The sequence below is a fragment of the Salvia hispanica genome, chromosome 5 (genome assembly GCF_023119035.1).
Source record: "Salvia hispanica cultivar TCC Black 2014 chromosome 5, UniMelb_Shisp_WGS_1.0, whole genome shotgun sequence".
In the NCBI taxonomy this organism is placed as follows: Eukaryota; Viridiplantae; Streptophyta; class Magnoliopsida; order Lamiales; family Lamiaceae; genus Salvia; species Salvia hispanica.
In genome coordinates, this window is record NC_062969.1 from 37371026 (window position 1) to 37395101 (window position 24076).

Here is a 24076-nt window from a genome sequence, read left to right on the forward strand (position 1 = left end):
ACTTAATGATTTTTTCACCAAAAGGATAAATTTTTCTAAACGTGTAAATGACAATAAAAAAAACCACATCTTCGTATAGCTTTTGAAAAATGGGTCATCACTCATCATAACGAAGATTGTAAAGGACAAGAATGAGAAGATTAATCAATGTGGTCTAAAGTTGATGGGAAAGCACTAGTTTAGGACGAAATTCAATTGCTTAAGCGTAAAACCCTCCTAAAATAAATGCTGATTAAGCACTTTAGTGGCAGCTCATTCATTTAAATTTTGATTATAAATCCCCTGTATTGAGGTGGCTTAAAAGTATTTAAGATTTTAACACAATATCATAATGATCTTTGCTTGGAAGTATGTATAAAATTTAAGAGGAATATAATCAAACAGGTGGAGGACACTTGCCATACGGCAATTGTTAATGGAAAAACAGTATGTTTTGATGAGGCGACAAAGGGAAGATAACATCTCTACCTACACCAGTGTAGTATGATAATCCAATCTTCATAATTCATAAATAGAGAAGTAGACAAAGATAGTGGAGTAGATTAAATTCAATGTTCAAACCAAATATACTGATTATGAAGAAAGAATTGTATTTTACCTAATCTTTATCATTTAATTAGGTCTTAATGGAATTTGCACTAACTGGCTTCCGGTCAGACCGATAATTAGCTGTTTGCATAACTTTTGGAATTAGTTGGTAAGTTTATTGGTAAACGGTGTTTAAAATTTAAACCCATTAAGTAATATACTCCCTCTGTTCCACGTAGGCATTTCATTTTGAGCACTCATTTTGAAAAAATAATAATACGTATGTTCAGTGGCGGAGCCAGACTTTTAATGATGGGGGATCCAAACAATTATTCCCTCCATCCGGAAAAAATAGGCTCATTTGTAAATTACACGAGTTTTAAAGAGAACATGGTAAAATAAGAGAGAAAATGTATAAAAATATGGATAAAGTAAGACAGATGAGGTAAAAACATGTAAAGTATGAGATGAAAATTTTCCATTTTTATAAATGGAACTATTTTTTATGAACATCCCAAAATGGCAAAATAAAACTTTTTTCATTAACGGAGAGAGTTTTAAAATTTATTGAGTATGTTCAGTGTTCGGAAACAACTCGAACCTAAGCTATAGAAAAAGTCGTACATGAGAAATAGATGATGAGAAAAATATGAATATTTTTTGAAGAGCATAGCATTGATATTAATTTTACTAGGATTAGATTATATATTTATATAGATTTATTTTCTATTCTTAAATTTTCTTTATGAATACATATTTAAATCGTTTATGAAAAATTACTAGAGAATTTAAAGCATTAGTGAATTTAAAGCATTAGTGAATTTAAAGCATTAGTGAAAAATTACTAGAGAGAAAATCATTAAAAATGCTAATGCGAGAAAATCAATATTACTCTAAAATGAATGAGAGAAAAATCACTAACAATTACTCTATTTTACTAAACATAAATTTAAAATCAATTTAAAAAAAATTAAAAATAAACATACCTTGAAAATCAATTTTACTAATATTATTATATTGTTTATATTGCTGTAGAGTTAAATAATTATCTATAAAAATCTGAAAAATTATAATATGAATTTAAAGCATTAGTGAATAAATGCACCCCTGCATTACCAAGTTTCAATCCTGGTACCTCGTGAATAAATGGCTCAGTCTCACACCAACTAAACTATCTAGCGATATTGTAAATCACGCATATATACGCATATAGGAAGTGTTCAAACGGTGGGGGTCAATGGGCCCCTGGCTCCGCCCACTTCGTATGTTGTCTTAATACTTAATAGTGTGGACCAAACAAATAAATCATTTCAAAGAATTAGCTTAATAAGAGAGATATTGTTTCATATGTAAATCACATATGTGTTGATCACATAAATTAAATGGATTATAATTTATGTGTGGAGTTTTTATGCATTAGTGACATCGTCATATTTTATTAGGTGGATTGCATGTGAGAAGTTTTAAAGTATTTTAAAAGAAGCAGTAGTACATAGTATATTCATTCATTTTTTATTTGTCAATTTGAGGTTTATTTTTTTTGGTAATTAATGATTCGGTTTCGGTCAAGGCAAAATCTTATCAATAAATTGTTTAATTCTGTCAAATTATGATCAATTCCTTAATTTTAAGAAAGGGTTAATTTATTATATTATAATTTTGATATTTTTTACAAATTTTCCTATGATACAAATTTATGTCATGCTACATGTCTAAATTTATTAACATAGTACGTAGATGAATAAAAATTAAAAACGTGGCTGACTAAATGTGTTAAACGTCGTCGGGTACGTAGCTGAATATATTGTCCATATAGGAGTATTTTTTGTTTGTTGCAATTTTCTTCAAATATGAAATTATGGAACACTCTTGAGAAAAATATCAAAATTATAGTATAATCAAATATTTTTGAAAATTCTGGAATTAATCATTTGATCAAATTGTATGATTTTTCTGGCAATTTGATGAATTTTAATCGATTAACCATATTTTTGGTTCGGTTAAAATAGTAACAATCAAATAAACAACCCAATCAAATTACAGACATCGCTCAAATTAATTAAGAAAATAGTTGGGGTTATTCCTAGACAAAAAAATTAGCATTAGTCCGTAAGAATAAAATATCTTAACATACAACTAAGGGTGCATCTGTTATTTGCAATCCTTTTAAATTGTTACAAATATATCTTGACATTATTATTTATTTATCGATTAGTACAATTTATAAAACGAATATACATGACCACGATTTACACGGATTTTATATACTATTATGTGTGTGCACTGTGTTTTGTGTGAATTTATGTGTGTTGTGTGTTTATGTGCGTAAAGTATATTGTATATTCAATCATTCAATGAGTGTTATGTGTGAATTTATGTGTGTTGTGTGTTTATGTGTGTAATGTATATTGTATATTCAATCATTCAATGAGTGTTAGGACTGAGCAGCGTATATAATGGTGGTGTTTGGTTTTAAAAATAAAATAGTTACCAAAATATTAAAAAAAAAAAAAAATCTTCTTTCTTTATCCACACTATTATCATCTTCGATATATTCTTGTGACAGCTTGTGGCGGCCTTTGCATCAATTTATTTTTGTCAGGGTATTAACATTACTACTCCATTACTACTATTTTTAATTTTTTTATAATGTCTACTATACATACAAACATTATTGAGATTAACACTCTTTACCGAAATAACGAAAAAAATCCATGGATAGTAAAGCAATGTCACTCGCAAGTCGCAACTAACCTTTATTTATCTTTATTTCTGTAAAGCAAGAATAAAGATTTGTTCTCAATTATAAGAAAATGTAAGCAAAAGTTTCAGTTGATTCTTGAAATTAAGCATAAGCGAAGCTTAAAGAAGGCAACTACATTATTTACAACTTAACTAAAGTAGAGCGAATCAGCTTCATCAACAGTCTGGAAAAAAATATTCTCTATAAATTACTTCAACTATATATTATGCGTTTCACACCCAAAATCCATATCAACTGCCTTTTTAGTGGAATCGATGGGGCATAATCTGTATTGTTTTATAATACTTGCAGAATCACCTAATCGGTTGGAAATTATTCTTCTTTCTATGCAAATTCATTGGTCAAATACTAAAATATAATTTATATTGTCATCCATTTTTTAATTCTATCCTCAGTACTTGTGTGAAAATGGATATTCATTTAATGATTTGTACGCTCAAATTTTTAATTTTGTTTTTGATTTTAAATTCAGCCTCACAAAAATGTCATTTCGAACTTAAATGGTAGGAGTATTAACAAAAGTTCATATTCACACATCAAGCTATGTTACTTAAAAATGGATATGAAATTGTGATTAATTAAGGTAACATACATACTTATTAACTTGTTAAATCCTTTATACAACACTCTTTTTGGCCTCGAGCCTTCTATACTCAAATCATTCTTGGACAAAAACCATCTAAAACCATATAAGAAGAAGCAATGATCAAACAAAATTATGTATGTGTGTGTCTAACAATGTTGGGCTCCTAAGAAGTGGATGCTCCAGCGTTCCGTAAGTCAGTTTGCGTAAGTGTCCCCGAGTGATCAACATCAAGAACTTTAAACCATTCCATCACCACCGCAACGTCTTCCTCCCGGATCTTCCCCATTTCCTTGAGTTTATAGACCACAAATTCCGCCGCGCTGATAACAAACAAGACAAGCTAGACATGAGGAAACACAAAATGATGATATTTCAAAAGATGAATTAATGTGATCCAACAAACTTGCCTCACAGCTTTGTCATGATCCAAATCTGCTGCCTCGAGATCAGAAGCCGTTATCTTCCTATTCATCACCCATTTCACCAGCAACTTCCTACGACGTTCAGTATACAATTCAGCCAAAGAATAAAAGAACTGAGCCAAGCAAATGGTGCTCATCAGTATCCAAAAGGAAGCAAATACACGGCCCTCAGGCGTGGAGAAGCTCTTGTCTCCATATCCGAGAGTGGTGATGGTGGAGCAGACACAATAGACCGCGTCAAAGAAATACAACCCCTCTTTCTGATACAAGAACAGCGTTCCAGCGGCCATGAACATCACGAGTGAAAAGAGGAGTGTTAGGAACTTGTACTTGACCTTGTTGGTCTCAACTTCCTTGAGCATCTCAATGGTATCACATTTGTCGCGCAAGTGCATCACCCTGACTAAGAAAATCTCCTGATTCTCAACTATGTCATCGACCGCCTTGCTGAGGAGGAGTCCAACGAGTGCCATCCCCACAAACACGAAGATGCAAGCGAGCATCTTTGACATGGTGCTGTCAGGAACAAGGTCTCCGTATCCGACAGTTGTCATGGTGACAATGCACAGATAGATGGAATCAATAACTCCATTAGTCTTGTTTCCCTTGATCTGATACCTGACTAGGAAGAAGCAGAGGGCTCCTGCGGTGATGTATGACAACAAGATCATTAGGACTAGCTTTACGTCCACCTTGTTCTCAGCGATTGCGTTCGGATGCTGAAGTGAAGCAGAGTGGCTTTGCTCTGCAGGGCAGGCTTGGTCGGGAACGGTCTTGCTGGAGCGGTATCTTCTCTTCATTAAGGGATTGCTTCGACTAGACGGGTGTGAAGATTCTGCAGCTTGTTCTAGTAATGGATTTTCAGCTTCATTCTTTGCCATTGCAGACTTCTAAGGATAGAACTAATTAAAAAATTACCAGCTTTCACATTTCCATTAAGAGCAAGGGATACAGTAACAAGATTCTGGTTGCTTCAATGAGAATCAAATGCCTCAACAAAAGTTAACAGAATAAGTCATTCTAACACGATGCGATTTGATTAAGGTTTCTTCTGTCTGCCATAAGAAATGGTGAAAGGAACTTGTGTTTTTTTCCCCTAAACAATACAAAGTATTAGCAGAAAAATATAACAGAAGAAGAAAAGTAGGAGCAAGTATAGGTTGATTATATATTACTATTCATTAACATTGCAAAAATATGAACATGATAATGAGAATCTAACTTTTATGCTTTTCCTGATTCGATTTCAACAAGTTTTAATTTCAGTGTAAATGTGATCAATCGTGGGTAAAGTGAGTGATTTCAATTCCAATTTGAAAAGAGCAACATGATTTTCATGCAATCACAATGATTTTGGAACAGTTCAATACATAAACATGAAAATCACATTAACAGTAAATGAATTAAAGAAAAGAGAGACAAAGTTGTGAAATTGCATGGGGATCGAATGTGAAATTACCTGATGGATCCACAGATTGATTCGAACATTAAAACCGCACTGTTTGGGAAGAAGCAAACCCGAAATATATGATGGCGAAGGGCTATAAATAGGAAGTTAGTGTGTAATGAAGAGAGTACAGATCAAATAAGGGAAAATTAAGGATAAAAATAACTGTTGAAACTAGAAATTATAGTGAATATTTGGAGATGGGAGTAGGGATAGAGTAATGCATGATGTTTCAACAGAGTTTGAATCTCAAATTGGTATCGTGTACGTTAAGTTCGTTATTTTATTGCATGTTACTAGTACTTATTTTCGATTTCGAGGGTCAAGGGACACGTGCATTTCAATTTTCAAGGCTCCAATGGTTTATTAATTCGCATGCACTCTTATTATATACACTGCAAATTTATAAAACAACAAAAATTATTTTAAAAGTGCTACTAAATCGATATAATTAGTACTATCCGGGAAGTTCTTGATAGAAAATAAAATACGGAAATAAGAGGGACTAAAATATTTAAATTTTAAAGGGTCATACTGGGGTAAGATCATCTCCAATGGTCGGCTAGCCTAATAGATTGAATGGTGGCTCTTCCTACATTTCCACGTATTTGTTGCAGTAATAATATCACTCTTTGATACTAAGATAAAAGTAAATTAAATTAAAAAGAAAATCAATAATATTTCCTTATTAGGCCTTAGTTGATAAGTTGCGGCGAGAATCGGACAAGTCCAGCCCAAATTAAGCCCAAAATGAGTTTATCATCGAATTTTTCCGGTGGCACAATCTCTGATTTTTCAGTTACTCCTCTGACTCCTGAGAAATAGGAATAAACGATCCGAAGCTTCATTGTTTATGCTTTAAGGTATGTCAATTTCCTTATTTTTCTCTTTTGGATTTTCAAAATAATCTGATTGAAGCACCTATCGAGATATTGAGGTTTGCATAGTGATATTTTCTGGGTGTTTGACGAATTCTTCCATTGCCATTCTAGTTTCTTTCTCGATAATCTATCTCTGGCCAGGAAAGATTGAGTTTTTGAGTGTTTTTTCTTTCGTTTCATTGACTTCTAGAACTGTTTATGGTTTCAGGTTTGTGTTGCTGCAACAATCAATTTTCGTTGGGGGCTTACAGAATTAGTTGAATTAGCTAGTCTTATTCATATGAGAATTCGTCTATTTTGATTGATCATCGATGGTGTCTGTACAGTCTAAGAGTGTTTGGATGACATATAGTTCAATGGTGTATGGTATGATTTTTGGAGCATGGTTTGGCATTGACAACCATGGAAAAGTTCTCTTCTTTGGTTGTGCATTGATGCAGGACGAGACCCCCCAGTCACTTGCTTGGTCTTTACAGGTTTCCCCTGAATATATTGTCTTTTCATTCATGTTATACATGCAAATGATTATTTTACTGATCTTGTTAAATGCCGACTCAGGCTTTCCTCAGGTTCATGAAAGGAAGATATCCGCAAACAATTATAACCGATATTGATCCTGGTCTCAGAGAAGCCATCAGAAGTGAAATGCCAAATACTAAGCATGTCATCTCCTTTCATAATATCCTGCCCAGGATATCCTGCTGGTTCTCTCCTCCACTTGGCCCAAGGTTCTCTCGCTTTAAGTACGAGTTTGAAGAGTTGTGCCATCTAGAAACTACTGATGAATTTGAATTTCGGTGGAATCAGATGGTTTCAAACTTTGAACTCAATTCAGATAAGCACATAGTTTTACTTTTCTCTCTTCGCATGTGTTGGTCTTTACCTTACATTAGGGGTTGCTTTCTTGCTAGAATGGATTCTCCATCATACTGGAAATCCTTAGATGTGATTTTGAAAGAAGTGATTAATACACAGACCTGTTTGCGTGGCCTGTTGGAACAGGTATGTTATCAGTCTAGAAAAATAACAATTCAGCATTCATTTTGGGCAGTTTTGAGGATATTTCTGCTGTGTCTTTTGTGGTATGTATTAACTAGATTCTGGTTTGTGACTTTGTAGACAGGATTATTTTCATCAAATTATAGAATGAAGTCGCACGACCAGACACAGTATATGCATCTCAAAACATGCTTACCCATAGAAGAAAATGCACGTAGTGTTCTTACTCCTTTTGCATTTGACCGTTTACAACAAGAAATGGTGTTAACCATGCAGTATGCTGCATCTGAAATGGCTAATGGTTCATATCTTGTACACCATTTCAAGAAGGTCGACGCTGAGCGTCTTGTGATATGGTTACCAGAAGATGAACAAATTCACTGCTCCTGCAAGCAATTTGAGTCCACTGGAATTTTGTGCAGGCATGCACTTCGTGTGCTGTTATTTAAGAACTATTTTCAGCTTCCAAGCAAATATCTTTTGAATCGATGGCGCCGAGAAAGCTCATTATTCTGTTACAATGGAGAAAGTAACATAAAAATGAAGGATGAGTGGTATAAGGAATTCCATTCTCTCACTGGGAATTTGTTCTCTGAAGCAATGCTGACAAAGGAGAGATTTGATGTTGTTCATAGAGAACTTACTAAAGAGATTGCAAGGCTTACGAATCAAGTGAGAGATATGCCTGCTGGGGATGAAGGAATTACAGATGTCACTCTGTCACCGACCAATGCATTGTAATTGTCACTGTGCATCATAATCGAGTGTTGAAAGTAGTGACAGTGAGTATTCTGTGAAATTGTCTTCCACCTTGATGACTGTGATTCTCTGAGAACTGCAAGCACTTACGAAAATATTATCAGAGAGAAATATAATTGGGAGGGATACTCAGAAAGTTTCCCTGATCTGTGATTGTCACTGTGCATCATAATCGAGTGTTGAAAAGAGTGACAACAAAAATAATGCCTATCCAGATCCGTCATCTTTGTAGATAATGTGAGGTTAGTTTACTAAGACAAGGAGAACTAAATCTAATGCTTTGCTCTTTTGTTCATGTTTCTTTCCTGATACAACTGCTTTGTTCTTTTACCTGCTGTTTATTATCACCTTGAGATCTTGTCTATTTTTTTACACAAAGAACCATGCTACCACAGCATACCATTTGCTTGCTTCATATTTTATTGTTAGTCCGATGCTTAGTTTTTCTTTCCCCTTCAGGTTCTAGTTTCGCCTTATAAAATAGTGTCGAGAATCTGTTTTTTCTCGTTCCTGTGTGTTGGACTTTTCCCTGCACTTTTTAATAGAGGTTAGTGTAGATGGTAGTTTTCCTGGGTACACTTCTTTGATGTATCTGAAAAGATGGAGCTTCTTATGATTGCTTTGACAGTTTGACTGCATTGTGGTCTTCTTAATCTAATTTTCGTTATCCTCTGCATTTTAAAATAACTATTTATTTGTTGATTATATTTTGTTAACATGTGTTACAGCAAGGATGATTTGGGATAATAAGGAGGTATTTCATATGCACGAGATAACACTGGAATTGAATGATGATAGGAAATGAATGAAGTATAATCTTTTGAAAGTCGATGAAGAATTGGTTCACTAAATTACATATTATAACAGAAGTTTTTTAAATGAAATAGTTGAAATATTTTATAGTTTCTATTTATTTTGATGTATTTTTATGTGACATATTATTATGATTTTAGTACTAGTAATTTTTTACTTTTTTGGTTTTATAGTAAAATGATACTATTCTAAAAGTTGATATGATGAGGATAATAATGTCAGATTAGACATAGGTTTTATATCGTGTTTGTTGAGAATAACACATAGGGAGGGAATGTCTAGTTCAGTCCTTTTGAGACCAGATTCCTTTTGGAATGAGTTTTTATGGAATGAGTTTGTATGACTGTGGATACCAACCATACAAAGGAAAAAGCAAAAAACAGCACCAGAACTTGAGCCAACTTAACTGGGTGAAATTGTTTTTCCCCCTTTCTTTCTTTCCATCTTATTTTATTATTTTAGTTAGTTATACCATTGATACCATCTCAAATTTAGTGTGAAAGAAAGGGTTTCTCTTAACTAGCCTATTTGTTAGTGCCTAGATACTTTGAGATCTTTCATGATTTTGTCTTGTTTATTAATATGGAGCCATTCATTCATTCTGAAGGTAATTGTTAAATAGCATTGGCAGGGATAGCATAGAAAAGTAAATTTTGGTGGTTACACTAGAGGTTTTTTGGAAGGACTTGATTGTACATATTTACTACATACTCTATATTGGCTGTACAATCGATATAAACTAAACAATTTCTGGTGTTACCTTGATTCTTGTGGATGCTATTGTCATCTCAGTTGTTATTATTGGTCATTCTTTTGCTTGTGGTAGAGTGTTGCCTAGATGCATAGACTAAATTGGCTTTTGGGTGGCAGCAAAGGTTTGTGGACTATGAATCTATGATGCTTAAGCACTAATTGAGAGTGGTTTCCTGTTAAGCACTCATTTATTGAAGAGTTTAATGAGACGTGGACATTGGTTGCTTTTCATCTACAAGTTGACTTGCACTAGTTTATAATGAGTAAGAGGTTCAAATTATATGATCCAGATCCATAGGTAAGCTTGCTCTCACCATTTTGGGCATTTGATGGTGGCTAGATTTTGCTTATTGCTGAACTATCAAAAATCATAGGTTTTGCATTGTTTTGATTTGGTTGAAGTCATTGATTCAAGTCCATCATGCATGTTTGATGTTGTTTTCATCTCCAGGTGCAGATGCACGGTTGTGGTGCTGCACACCGTACGAACTAATGGGAGACGAACAATAACTGAATGAGAGGCCACCCATATAATTTAGGAGTAAGATTGTTATGAGAAGTACGGTGCAGTATTCCGAGGACAGGAGAAGAAACTACTGGCAGGTCGCGGCCATGGAAATCCTCTCTGGAGGTGTGTGATCGCTTGTTTTTTCTTCTAAGATAACGATAGCCCTGATTTCAACACATGTTTGGGTATGAAGGATTCATTCTAGCCCTGATTTACAACACATTATTTTTTTCTTTTATACAGTCTTTAAAATTTATCCAAATTTTAATGTTAAATAAAAGCCTTAACCAATGAGCTACATCACACAAGAACATATTTTTAAATTATATTTAGAACTTACAACAGCTATTAATAATTTTTTTCTTGGTGTAAGGTAGAACGCACGAGTTGTCATTACTTGGAGATAGGGATGTCAATCGGGCCAGCTCACCGGGTTTCGGGCCAACCCTATTCGGGTTGCGGGTCAATCGGGTGCGGGCTAATCGGGCTGTGATTTTTTCGGGTTATAAAAGTTCAACCCTAATCCTAAAAGCTCGGGTTTCGGGCTAGCCCAGCGGGCTAATCGGGTTGCTACCGATAAAATTAACATGCGTTCAATCCTATAAATAATAGTGAAAATGAGAGAGATAATCGATAAGACCAAATTGGTGTAGTATAATTTTACACTCTTGCAGATAAGAATCGGCATTGATAATCAAATATTTCATAACATCAATATCTCCTCAAATATCTAACAAAGATATTCGTCTGGGGTAGCCTTTTAAGAATAGGGTTTTTGGTTTTTTAAACCAAAACCTTTCCCTGAATTCCGGTTTTTTTCATAAACTATGAGATTTGTTTTTAAAACCACGAGCTTTCATTTTGTTAGGATTTTCTCAACCCAACCCGAATAGTACATTTCCGACCCGAATAGCATAATTCAAAATGTTAAAGTTGTGTTTTGTTTATTCAAAAGTTGTCATTTGTTATGTAATAATTGTGGCTGTATGTATTATTGTGTCAAATAGGATCCAAGTAATTAATTTAGTGACAAATAGGATTAAAATTGACATATAGACAACTCGGGTTTCGTCGTTGACCCGCCGGGGGAAAATTCCAACGAAATGAAAGTTCGTGGTTTTAAAAACAAATCTCATAGTTCATGGGAAAAACCGAAATTCGGGGAAATGTTTTAGTTTAAAAAGCCAAAAACCCTTAAGAATAATCTAAATAAGGACAAAAATAAAAAAGATGATTGATCTTGTATGAATGTGCTATTTATGAACATGAAGCGCATAATTTCCTATCCTGACAAGTGACAAGGCTACAAGATGGTGAATAGAAAATGGCATGCTAACCTAATTAAGATGTAGATCTCATTTGTTGATGATTTCCACTTCACCAATCTTTGATAGAAACAAAATGGCTCTTCATAAATTGTGCATTTCTACAACAACTCAAGGTTATAGCTAGCTAGGCCTAGCCAGGTCCAAAACCTACTCTGATCCTCTGGAAATTGCAATCGTCGAATTTATTTTTTGTTTATAATGTTGAATTTCTTAACCAACCTGATTTCCAATATGGGAAATCTGCGATAATCATTAAAAATGTAGAAGTTTATTAGTAATATTTAAGTATTTGCGCGTTGTAATTGAGAAATTAAATGCTTTGAATTGGGAAACGAATTAAACTTGGGTGATACTTATTTAATTGAAGAGTGAATGCCAACCAACTTGAGTCAATATTTATTGAATGACGCGGGTCCAGGAATGTCTGTGTTTTTCTTTTTCTTTTTCTCTTCAATGTTGAAAGTTGATACAAAGCCACGTTAAGATTATTCACTATAAATGATGCATTGGACTGAGGAGCAATTCATTCGTCTTATCCAAATTTTATTAATGATAACATATATAACCATACTAATTACACCCTTCCCTCTAATGAGAAGGTTGCTTTGTTAATTGTTACAATAAAATGAAAAGATAAGAGTAAATGCAGTAGCAAAATTTTCTGATCCACTATTTGGCTGGCGACCACCACTTTTATAGTTAAATTAATTATAAATTACTAGTAACATACTTTAATTTGCCTGCAGACCTTGCATATATATACACTAGATTACAAATCAAACAAAAATTATTATAACAATTAATTGAGTATTAAAAAAGAGTGCCCCATCCCATTAATTTGTTACGAAATTCAATATGCGGAGAGTTGATGGAGTATTAAAGTATAGTGGCATGAAGATTGCAGCCACGTAGTGCCTCACTGCAATTACTAATGCAATGGTTCCGACTGCTATAAAATGTGGACACACCATTCTTCCGATTATCAACCTTTCTTCTGCTTTTTATTCAGGTGTGCATTTACTTTACTCTCCTTGCTTTCTTCACATAACTATAACTACTAGTACTAAATTACTCTCATTCTTCACTACCAACTACTAAATTGTTGTTTTTTATGTGCAGATCATGAGAAACAAAGGTGAAACTCAACACCCGACCGCCTACATACTCTGCGGTTTCGCACTTGTTTTCACGGCTGGTATAATCCCTTTTTGCACATCAATTGCATGTTACATTCACAAATGCATTACTATTAGTAAACTAGTTTGAAGAAGAGTATTAATAACTGTAATTTGGTGTTTGGTGCAGTGGTTGGAATTTATGGTGTAGTTAATCGAAACAGCAGTAATGAAATAGTGTTTCCCAAGGAAAGTAATGCTGCCATGCCTAGAAGGTTACTCATCTCTCCCAACATTACCACGCAAGACTATGGTTTGCCTGATCGCATCGGAATGGGCGGCGAGATGCAGTGTTCTAAGGACAGCATACTGGTGTTTCAGGGCCAAACCACTCCGCTCCCCAACGGCATCCCCACCTACACCGTTGACATCGAGAACGTCTGCATCTCCGACAGCTGCAGCATTTCCGACATCCACCTCAGCTGTGGCTGGTTCAGCTCTGCCCGCACCATCAACCCGGCTGTTTTCCGCCGCCTCAACTATGACGATTGCCTTGTCAACGACGGCCAGCCTCTCTACCCCGGCCAAACCGTTTCTTTTCAGTACGCCGAGACCTATAAGTATCCACTTGCCGTCTCCTCCGTGTCTTGTTAATCATCTTTTTTATTTACTACTACCACTTTAAATAAAACATTACTAGTATTAACATAGTCTGTGAATTCCTGTTGCTGCATGCCTGCTAATCAGATCAATACAGACAATATCGCACTTCTGGTGTGCATTGTTTGAATCCTTGCACAATCATTTCAATCGGTTGGATGTAAAGTTACAAATAGTATATAAGGATAATCTCAACCACATTTACTATGATGATTTTTTGAAAGTGTGAAAAACCGTTGGGATTTGACCGGAAACGGACAATATCTTACAACTCACTCCGTCCTTTAAAATTTTGTCACCATTAGACTGTGCAAGAAATGTAATGAAAAATGAGTTGAAAAAATTAATAGAATATTCCCTCTGTCCGCGAATAGAAGTTTCATTTTTCCATTTTGGTCTGTTCGTGATTAGGAGTCCCGGTTCATAATTACCATAAATGGTAAAGAGATCATACATTCCACCAACTCATTTCAACCACGTATCATTTAACACTAATTATACAATTCAGACATACATTCCAGTAATTTTCTTCTACCTATTTTTATTTACATTTCTTAAAACATGTGTTGAATGAAATGAAACTCATATTCGTGGACATAGTATTCTATTCAATTTTATAATAAAATGTGAGTAGATATAAGTTATTGACATGTGCAGTCTACAACCAAAATAGTAATAAAAAGTAAAATATGACAAATATTGCAGGGCATACGAAAAAAAAAATATGTGACAAATTTCCAGAGATAGTATTAAAAGCAAAACACAAGACATAAGTATGAAAATGTAACGTAATATATATTGAGACAGATCTGCATAAGAATCTAGTTGCTATATTCGTAAGAAAAATCGGACATGCCAATCATGGCAGTAACAACCTGCGAGAGAATGAAAAAGGAACCACCAAAAATGAAGATAAGGAGAAGGGCAGAGATGGGGTTCTTCAACAACTCAACGATGGGCTCGAGAAGCACCCAAAGAGCGCCGGTGCTGACCGTCAAAGCGTAGAGTGCATATCTCCTCATGTTGTCCCAAAAATCCTCCATCAGCGGCCCCTCCGGCCCCAACGCCAGCGCCCTCTCATCGCTAAATCCCATCACAAAAACAGCCACTCCCACAGATAAGGCGGCAAGCACCATTAATCTCGAATTCTCTTCCGATAAAGCGACGCCGCCCACGATTGAAACGGTCTCCTCTTTGTCAGATGCTGATAATTTTGCGATGAGGTCGACGCGCCTTCTTGTTGAATGTTTGGCATAATTTGAAGAGGGGATTGTGAGATTGAGTCTGGGTTTAATTGGGGGATTTGTAGCTTGCTTTCTCAAATTTAAGGGATTCAAGTGAAGCAGCTCCACTCTGATTGTGTTCATCTTTGCTGGATATTTTAGATGAGATGTGATTGTAATTTATATGGGTGGTGTTGCTGGATTTTCTTTTCTTGCCTTATCTAAATCTAAATAGCGCGGATGAAATCTATTCTCATTTCTTTGTGTGGACATACATATCAGCTTCGTTATTCCAAATGATTTAGTAGTAAGCTAATTTTGTGAATATAATTATCTTCCATTTTTCTCACTCTTTTCATTATTGTCATTTTTCAAATATAGAAACTTTTAATTAGTATATTTTAGGAAAAAAAATTTATTTATGAGGTGTGTCTTTTTAACTAACACACTTTTTTCTTTTATATCTCTTACTTTATCAATTTTAATTTTATAATATTAAAATTCATGAAAAAATTTATTTTTAGGAAACGAAGTGAGTGTTATTGTTATTGAGATACAAAATTGATTATTATACTTAATAAATTTGAAAGTAGGGAATAAATTTACAAAAATCAACTTTTTAATAAATATTTTATTACTTACACGATAAAAATTATTAAAAAAAAGTAATTATAGTAGTATTAGACATTAGTGGAAAATGGAGATTAATTTTGTCGGATCGTCCAAAAATAGAAAAAGAAGATTATTTTTATAAAATGAATAGAATATTAATTATACTCCGTAAAATTTATTTTATAAAGAAATGAAATTTATTGCATGAATGATTACATCATTAAAACTATAATAATTACTATAAAACTAATTTAAATATAATCCTTAATTACTACTACTGATTTCTTTTTAATTTAATTACTCTTTTACGTTTAAAATATAAATATTCATGATTATTTTAAATATTCTATGACTTTAATTAATAAGCTTCAGATCAATAAATATTAAAATTCATTAATAGCTCTTAAACTTATCTTGAGGATATAAGAGCATTCGCAACGTGGTCTCTACAATGAGACACTGTTTGCAGACGATTCTCCGCTAGGGACGCCCGCTGCGAAGACCACGGCTCTATCTGGGGATACGATGCGCCTGGAACATGTGGCGTGCTTGGAGAGGGCAATGACGCCCACTCGCCCCCCCTCTCCCCAAATGGACATCGTTTTTACTGTTGGAAACTTTTTTAGAAAAAGAATGGAAAAAATTGTTTTTTTTTTTAATTTAGAAAATATATATATATATACTCTCTCTTTCCCTAAAAAATATAAACATTTGGTTCAACACAAATTTTAATGCATGATTGGTAAAATATGAAAGAAATAAAAAAAAGTTTTTAAAGTAATTTTAGTGGGATGAGTCTCACCTCATTAAAGAAAAAGAAGTTTACAAAATTAGAAAGTTCATAGTATTTTTCAGGGACGGACTAAAAACGAAAGAGTTCATACGTTTTAGAGATGGACGAATTAAAAAAAATCTCACTTTCCCAAATATTACCACTTTTCTAATTTTTATTTTTATTTTTTTATCTTCCAATTCATCGCATAAAACCATCTATAAATATCTCATTTATCATCTATTTCTTTTAGATCAAAAAAGTTATTTCTCACTTTCAATAAATTGTAATTTTAGCACTTCATTTATGTTATTTTAATTTTAATTTTAAAATAAATGTCATTTTATAAGTTTAAATAAAAATTAAATTGGTTCGAAAAAATAAAATAAAAAGATACTCCCTCTGTCCCGCTACAAGTGAGGCACTCCAAATCGGACGTTGTTTTGCAAAAATGATGTACTCCAATAAATAGTTAGAATAGAGATAAAGTAAAGTAAGTAAGATAATAATGTATATACGGCTCTTTTCTATATTTATTCCCTCTCTTACTTTACTTTCTCTCCACTTTAACTTTTATTATCATCTTCGCAAAACAACGGCAAAAAAATGCCTCACTTGTAGTGGGACAGAGGGAATACGAAATAGTGAGACTCGTGAATAGTTAAAGGATGATATGAATTGTTGTATATGTTGTCTCTTAGGGTGTGTTTGATAGCCAAGGAAAACCAAGGAAAAGACCCTTTTCCTAGGCTTTTCTAATGTTCGATACATTTTCAATTTTGGAGCAGAAGCCCGCGAAATAACCCGGCCCGCAATGGCCCAAGAATGTAAACCACTATTTCGGACGAAACTTATCGGTGAAGAAGCTAAGGTTTGTTTTCCAGCTTTCAAATTTGGGTCAAGAAAATAAATGCCTTTCAAAATTATCCCTCTCATGCCCAATTCTCTCTTCTCTTCCATCTTTCTCTTCCCTTTTTCTCTTTCATTTCGTTCAGAACTGCAGAGTTCACAAACTTCTCTTCCCTCTCTCTCTTTGATAATTGGTTAGATTTGCAGCACCACTTCCCTTTTGCTCTTTGATTTCCCGTCGGAATTGTAGCATCACAACACCATCTCTTCCCTTTTCCTCTTTGTGTTTCGGTCATGGAGGCGCAGCACCACACCACACCACACGAATTTAAGACATCAATTTCAATTACTACGAATTTATCTCTCTAAATTGGCTGCCTGTTTTTGTGCAGCACCACTCTAGAAGATTTATTCACACAGAGGGCTCTTTTTCTCCATCTTTGAAGAACTGTATTACTGTCAATTTGGTGGAATTACAAACATTGGAGAAAAATAGAAAATATTGAGGGCTAGAATGTCTACACAATATATATATTTGTTAATGTGGGTATCAAACTTGAGTGCTATTTAAGAAACATATAGTATTTCCAAAGGTATCAAACAATAACCGAGAAAAAGAAAAGCCAACATAATTTGGATTATTTTCTGATGTAGTTTCTTCTCTAGCATTTTCCAACTTATGCTATCAAACACACCCTTAGTTTAGAATAAAAAATAGTTAAAAGTAGGATGAGACACATCTATACATATATAAAAGGCGAGTTTTGGCCTTAATTTGAATATTTATGAATTTTGGGTATGGATTTCAATATTTATAAGTTTTAAGCAAGATGTTGAATATTTATAAATTTTGAATGTAACTATTTATTTAATTTGTGTGTCAACTTTTAATGCAATAACTGAAAAAACCATTGTCCTTTCATAATCTACTGTATTGACTGTGCCAATGTAACCGTTGTTCTTTGTTACAACTAATAATTAGGTCATGTATTCTAATTAGGCCATGTATTGAAGAAAATGGAATAGATGGAATGTAACCGTTGTCCGTTTACTATTTCAGTTACAAAAATAAGAGTCCATATTACCTTAGAATTAAAACAATAAATTACTCCATGTTGTGGCGTTTTTTATTAATATGATATGATTATACTATTAATTTCTCTAAGACTCACAATTTAGTGAATATGAATATGTTGTCCATGTCGTGCGATATATGTTTTGAAATTGTCAAATTAATTGCTCCATATAATAATGACTTGATATTTTTTGTCTATAAATACATGCCATTTGCTAGCTTATGGAGTATTTCACTTCCACAAGACTCTCCTCCGCTGCATCACGGATTTTCTATAAAAGAAGACTTTATTTTTTGTATGGTTCTTACTATTTTCAGTATATTTATAGTCATCTATTTTAAGCTCTCTTTTTGTGTGATTATATATGTTCCTAATATTGTGATCTTACTAGAGGAAGAAAATTAAAACAATGAAATTAACATTCTTCAATAATCTAAAGCCTAGCAATACTTCACCAGCCATCAAAGTCGGGTATGTGCATGTTTTTGAAATGACTAAACGCAAAGGCAAATGATGTAAGTTCCTTGGAATGTGTTTTCCATGGCTGTACGGTGTAAGTGACTAGTGTTGTTTCATATCTTATTACATTTTTTAGTTATTTATATAAACTATTAATTATTATATTTTTTTCATGAAGGACAATAGGATTCACGGAACGTTTCCTGCATTTTACAAAATAAGTTTAGTGATCAAACTAGGAATGATCGATAGTTTCTATTTGCTTTTTTTTAGAAGAAATAGAGTCCAGACTCTTATTACAAACCATTGTTAATATGCTTTTTTTTATTATTATTATTATTATTATTATTATTATTTACTATTTAACATTTTGATAATCATCTAAGAATGTATGAAAGAAAGTATGTATGTTGCAATCATTTCATTCTATTTTATCTACTAAAATTTTTGTGTAATATTTTTGCATTTTATTGAAAATTGTTAAAATACTTCGAAAGTAATTGAGTTTATAAATTTATATTTTTAATACATAATAATTTGATATTATATACTTTTAAAATGAAATACAATGTGTCGTGCATCGCACGGGGTAGATACTAGTGAATAATTAATGTTCAACTCTCCTCAGCGACCACGGTTATGGCCTTATGGGTGCTCTAGCCTCTAAAGGACGTGGATCACAGCTGGAACATGCACCTGGGTTAGGGTAGGGCAGCGGGTGCTAGCCTTCGTGAAAATGGGCCTTTAACTTGGGCCATCACAAAGCATCATAACTCTTCGAAAAAAGTATCCCACTATCTTTGTCTCAACTGAGTTAAGTAAAATTTTTGGCGAAAAAATTAAAAAATTATGTTAAATGAATTAATAAAAATAAAATAGAATATGAGAGAGAAAAAAAATAAGAGAGGTCAAATAGAGTAAAATAGGTGATGGAATAAAATAAAAAGAATAATTAGATGTTTTATTTTTGTAAAAAAAAAGACTCAATTTTGTTGGACATTTCGAAAATGAATGCGATTCTACTTAGTTGGGACAGAGAGAGTATGGAAGTATAGAAATGAGATCAAATGCAAACTCTAAATATTGAACAAACTTCAAGCTAAGATTTGGACCACTAAAAAATGTCAAATGACAGATCAAAAAAAAAATTAACAATAAAATGTCAACAGAATTTCAACAGCAGTCAAGGATTGATGTTGTGTTGATATTGTGTTGACATCAAAATCTTAAAATTTTGCACTGTGTTGATATTGTATTGAAGCTGTGTTGAGAAGTTTGGAGTTTGTACAATTTATAAGTTTACATTTTATCACATAGAGATTATCACATAGAGAGTATAATATAAATAAAAAAAAAACAAAAATCAAAACTGTACTTAAATGTTGTCTATTTCCTCCCTAGCTTAAGTGTCTGTTGATAGTATTTTGTCGAAATTTGTAGTTGAAATTTTAGAATTTGAATTGAAGGAATTGAATTGAAATTACTTGATTGATTATAATGAATCTCCCAGTGCCGGAAGTTTGCTTGGTTAATTATTTATGTTGGGCTTCTTTTGTCATTTTTATTAGTTTTCGAAAGTTTAAATTACCTAACTATAATATTTTAGAGAAAAGTGATAATTAACACAATTGTATAAGTTGAGCTTCTTTTGTCATTTCTATTAATTTTCGAGAGTTCAGATATTAATACATTTTCTATTGAATTTTCGTTTTACATATTTACCCTATTTACGGTAATTAAGGAAAAGGACATTCACAATCCAATTCCATAAAAGGGGAAAATCCTTTCTTACCTTGATAAAAAAAGATACTCCATTTATTTTCATAAATTAAAATAAATAATTTCATTATTAGTGTTTTATTTTAATCTTCTTCTTTTCTTATTATAATTACTATTAGTAAATTTACAGCAGTTTTCTAAATATTATTTTAATTCATCATCATAATTGACAAAATTGACTTGACATATTCAATTACTGATAACAAATTTCTAACATATAGATGGAAAAAGAAAAATCATTGTTATCTTGATTCTGTCCAAAATAAGTACTAGCATTAAGGGCAGATTAATCATTACGATAAAATTAATAACCTAACACGTTTAAATAAAAATTGGTATTTAAAATTATGGGATATGTGCAATAATTTACATAAATATATCTTCATTCTATTTGAAAATATAATACTCGTGTATGGTGTAAAAGGAGGAATGTTAGTTTAAATATATATAAAATATATATCTTCATTCTATATTAGTAGTATATTAGTATTACTAGAATGTCCACGATAGGCCCGCCGCGGAGGCGGGTGGAGGCTTCAACGGTTCCGTCCATTAAAAAGATACATCATTTATTGTGAACCTTTACTGTGGTAGTCTTTTTCCATTTTTTTTTTCTTAATTTATTTTGTGATGACATTACGGAAGAGTTTTTTTTTTTTTTCTATGTATAAATTTTTGTGACTGTGGTGTGGTTGTTCTATACTACTGTGGACTCTCTTAACAAATGTATTTAACAAATATGTTGGCAATTGTGGGTGATGACAAGACGAGTTTTGGAATTATTTACCACGTCATTTTCTTTCCAAAAGTCACATTGAATTACATAGACAAAAGTTTTCGAAGAGAATGCTTACTCCAATATTAGCCAATGACTACTATTGTATTGAGCTAAAAATTGAAGTACTAATTTGATATTTAATTAAATTCGTTTATGATTATTTAAATGATTAAATAGTTGTCCTCTTTCAGACACAAATTAGTTTGAAAAATGAAAAGCCCGCCGTTACTCAGGGCATTTTAGTCTTCCCACACTGGCATGCCGAAATTTGAAACCAGACAGACAAAAATCCACCGGATTTTCTTCAATTGACAACTCCTCAAATCCTTAATTCAAATCTTAATCATTCCCACATCCCAAGTCCCAAAAACCCCGAAATTAATTCAGATTTCTCAAGATTTATTAATGGCTTCTTCAATCAGGCCTGCAACTCGCTACAAGTCCAACAGCCTTAACAGCTCCACCAAATCCGACCCCTCCTCCTCCGCCGAATATTCCAATTCCTCTTCGCGTGGCACCACCAATTCACGCGCCCTCGTTGCCAAGAAATCCGATGCCAACCACCTCAATTTCAGCTCCATGGTCAAGAAATTGGTGGAGACTAAGAAGGTCAAAAATCCGGCATTTGTGATTGCCTCTGATCTCTTGGCGGAGGATTTGAAGAAAGGAGGCAAGAAGAGCGCTGGATTGAGTGGACTTCACAAGAAGCTGTTTAAGGGGTCGGCGAAGAAGGGAGAGGAGAGCTCGAAGAAGGCTCTCACGGAGGTTAAAAGTAATACGAGGAGCCTGGCGATGGTGTTGAGGAGTGAGCGGGAGCTCTTGAGTTTGAATAAGGAGCAGGAGGAGCAGATTGCTGAATTCAAGATTCTGCTTGAGGACAAAAACAGAGAGGTAATTACTTTCTTCCTTGATTGCTATTGCTTATTTAGCTGTTGTTGCTTGGACCAATTCAAGTAAACATTTCTAATTTTCTTAATATTTTGGACAAGCACATAATTGGAGTTTTTGAAGTGTTAGTGCTAGTACAAGAACACTATAAGTTGGATGTGTTAAGACAAAGTTATATGAGAAATGCAGGAGTTCAATGTAACAATGTCTTGTTCTCTTAATAAGAAAAAAATAGATTTTTTATCAGTACTTTGGTGAGGATGATTAATTGGAGGCTCAGAACGTTAATAGCTCTCTATTGCCAATTATGAAGTAGCTTTTGCTGCTTAACTGGTTTGGTAACATTGTTTTAATCCCACTTGAACTTGTCTTCATTTGTTTTACATAATGTCATCATTGTAATATCAAGTGTTTATGAGGTTTCTCTGCGGTCCTTTTTAGTTTGTCGTACAAGATATTTCACATCACACCCAACTTAAACGTATTAATCTTTCGAGTAGTGTTTATGAATCAATGCTGTATATGCTCTAAGATGAGGCTATTCTTGAATGTTAGTACTAATCATTATGCAACTTTTAGGTTGAAAAATTGAAAGACTTGTGCTTGAAGCAAAGGGAAGAGATAAAGTCTCTTAAAAGTGCTGTTCTCTTCCCAGATGTTATGAATTCGCAAGTTCAGAACATTTTGGAGAAGCAGGGATCAGAGCTGAAACAGGCTAAGCAACTCATACCAAATCTTCAAAGACAGGTTACTTCTCTTACCGGACAGCTGCAATCTCTTGCTGAAGATCTTGCACAGGTAAAAATAAATACGAGCATTTTGTTTTCTCTTCTACATGGGATCAGCTGCAAAATATGCTTGATGTTGACATATTTGTGTGTTGATCCATATAGTAACACAGAATCTTGGCTTGTCAAAAACTTGCCAACAAAGTTCATTTGGATTAATGCTCGTATATGCTATCATTGTTATTCATTAACGATCAAATGTGGGACAATGTTGTGTTCTCTTTGGTCACAGGTGAAGGCAGACAAATATTCTGGAAGAGGATTCAATGATAGCCCTTTCAACTCCCCAAGGACTCCATCATATGATCAAGAAGATGCTGCATCAAATTTTCTGGTAAACAATACAATCAATCATCTATTCCTACTTTCTCAAGTAAGAACAATGTCACATCTATCAAGTTTTCACTCCTTTTGGCTGTTGCTGTTGACACTGAATATTTCAGCAATGCATAATTTTCTTCTTCCAATTTCAGATAATGTGAAATTCTTGATGGTTCTTCAATTCTAATTAAGCCTGGTGAACCTATTTTTGACTTGCAATCGATAATTCTCAACTCTAGCATCCATGGCTGTGTTCAAATCAACTTAACAATATAGTAGTTAGTTCTCTATCAAAATTTTATCTTACCTTGTTTTCTGTTTTGAATAGTTCAACCAAGAATAGCTTTTTTGAAGTTTTGCAATACATGTTGGCTTGTTTGCTGAATATAATTCATATCATGACTATTATATATATTTGATGAAAAACAAATTAGTAGGTTACATATCCTAAATTGATTTCTAATCTCGGATGTCTTGCTGAGTTAAAATGGAGATATAAAAAAATTTTATTCATTAAGAGTTCATAGTTTTTTCTGTTACAAAAACAAAATCTTACGATGGAAAAACAAGCTGCAGGTTTTAGCCATTGTAATAATAAAATCACCTTCATTATAATAAGCAACCATATATGAACACTTCTTATAAGCTCATCAAAAATTTTATAAAGAAGAAAGGACTTAACAGCTACTTCAAAGTGAGCTTTTTAGCGGATCAAAACCCGCTTTAAGAATGAAGTGAAGTAAGCAACTTCCAAAAAAACAAAAAGTATATAAATGCGATTTTGGATCTTTGAAGTTGCACGTTTTCTTCAATTTAAACTATGGTCTTGTCTATATTATTCTCTCATATTTTACTTTCTCTCTACTTTAATTATTACTATCATTTTTCTAAAATGAGTGATGAAAATGAAACGCCTCTACTACAGAGGGACGTAGGGAGTACTTTATTTGGTTGAAATCAAGTTTTGC

At 33.3% G+C, this 24076-nt stretch overlaps 5 protein-coding genes across 10 annotated transcripts; 3 read left to right on the forward strand and 2 right to left on the reverse strand.

Annotated features, from left to right (window-relative positions):
• Nucleotides 1–3867: 3867 nt before the first annotated feature.
• Nucleotides 3868–5946, reverse strand: LOC125190778 (two-pore potassium channel 1-like). 4 transcript variants are annotated; one of them, XM_048088177.1, is made up of 4 exons: nucleotides 5760–5946; nucleotides 5219–5396; nucleotides 4286–5147; nucleotides 3868–4198 (listed from the first exon to the last, which is right to left on the reverse strand). In XM_048088177.1, the coding sequence occupies exons 3-4, from the start codon at nucleotides 5098–5100 to the stop codon at nucleotides 4042–4044; spliced, it is 972 nt and encodes a 323-aa protein (XP_047944134.1). In that variant the 5' UTR covers nucleotides 5101–5147; nucleotides 5219–5396; nucleotides 5760–5946; the 3' UTR covers nucleotides 3868–4041. The 4 variants fall into 4 exon arrangements, with proteins under 4 accessions (XP_047944134.1, XP_047944135.1, XP_047944133.1 ...); XM_048088178.1 differs by lacking the exon at nucleotides 5219–5396; XM_048088176.1 differs by lacking the exon at nucleotides 5219–5396 and having other exon boundaries at nucleotides 4286–5202.
• Nucleotides 5947–6977: 1031 nt separating this feature from the next.
• LOC125191148 (putative protein FAR1-RELATED SEQUENCE 10) lies at nucleotides 6978–10716 on the forward strand. 3 transcript variants are annotated; one of them, XM_048088633.1, is made up of 5 exons: nucleotides 6978–7104; nucleotides 7187–7356; nucleotides 7540–7630; nucleotides 7748–8628; nucleotides 10404–10716. In XM_048088633.1, exons 1-4 carry the CDS (start codon nucleotides 6985–6987, stop codon nucleotides 8366–8368), a joined length of 1002 nt encoding a protein of 333 aa, XP_047944590.1. In that variant the 5' UTR covers nucleotides 6978–6984; the 3' UTR covers nucleotides 8369–8628; nucleotides 10404–10716. The 3 variants fall into 3 exon arrangements, with proteins under 3 accessions (XP_047944590.1, XP_047944588.1, XP_047944589.1); XM_048088631.1 differs by having other exon boundaries at nucleotides 7187–7630; XM_048088632.1 differs by having other exon boundaries at nucleotides 7187–7630; nucleotides 7748–8623.
• Nucleotides 10717–12897: 2181 nt separating this feature from the next.
• Nucleotides 12898–13693, forward strand: LOC125186208 (TPD1 protein homolog 1-like). Its single transcript, XM_048082556.1, has 2 exons — nucleotides 12898–12983; nucleotides 13094–13693. Exons 1-2 carry the CDS (start codon nucleotides 12911–12913, stop codon nucleotides 13555–13557), a joined length of 537 nt encoding a protein of 178 aa, XP_047938513.1. The 5' UTR covers nucleotides 12898–12910; the 3' UTR covers nucleotides 13558–13693.
• A 595-nt stretch (nucleotides 13694–14288) lies between these two features.
• LOC125187528 lies at nucleotides 14289–15021 on the reverse strand. The gene has a single exon (XM_048084133.1). It carries the CDS (start codon nucleotides 14928–14930, stop codon nucleotides 14385–14387), a length of 546 nt encoding a protein of 181 aa, XP_047940090.1. The 5' UTR covers nucleotides 14931–15021; the 3' UTR covers nucleotides 14289–14384.
• A 6379-nt stretch (nucleotides 15022–21400) lies between these two features.
• On the forward strand, nucleotides 21401–23451 carry LOC125189967. Its single transcript, XM_048087178.1, has 4 exons — nucleotides 21401–22002; nucleotides 22579–22797; nucleotides 23020–23121; nucleotides 23437–23451. The coding sequence occupies exons 1-4, from the start codon at nucleotides 21517–21519 to the stop codon at nucleotides 23449–23451; spliced, it is 822 nt and encodes a 273-aa protein (XP_047943135.1). The 5' UTR covers nucleotides 21401–21516.
• The last annotated feature ends 625 nt before the right edge of the window (nucleotides 23452–24076 follow it).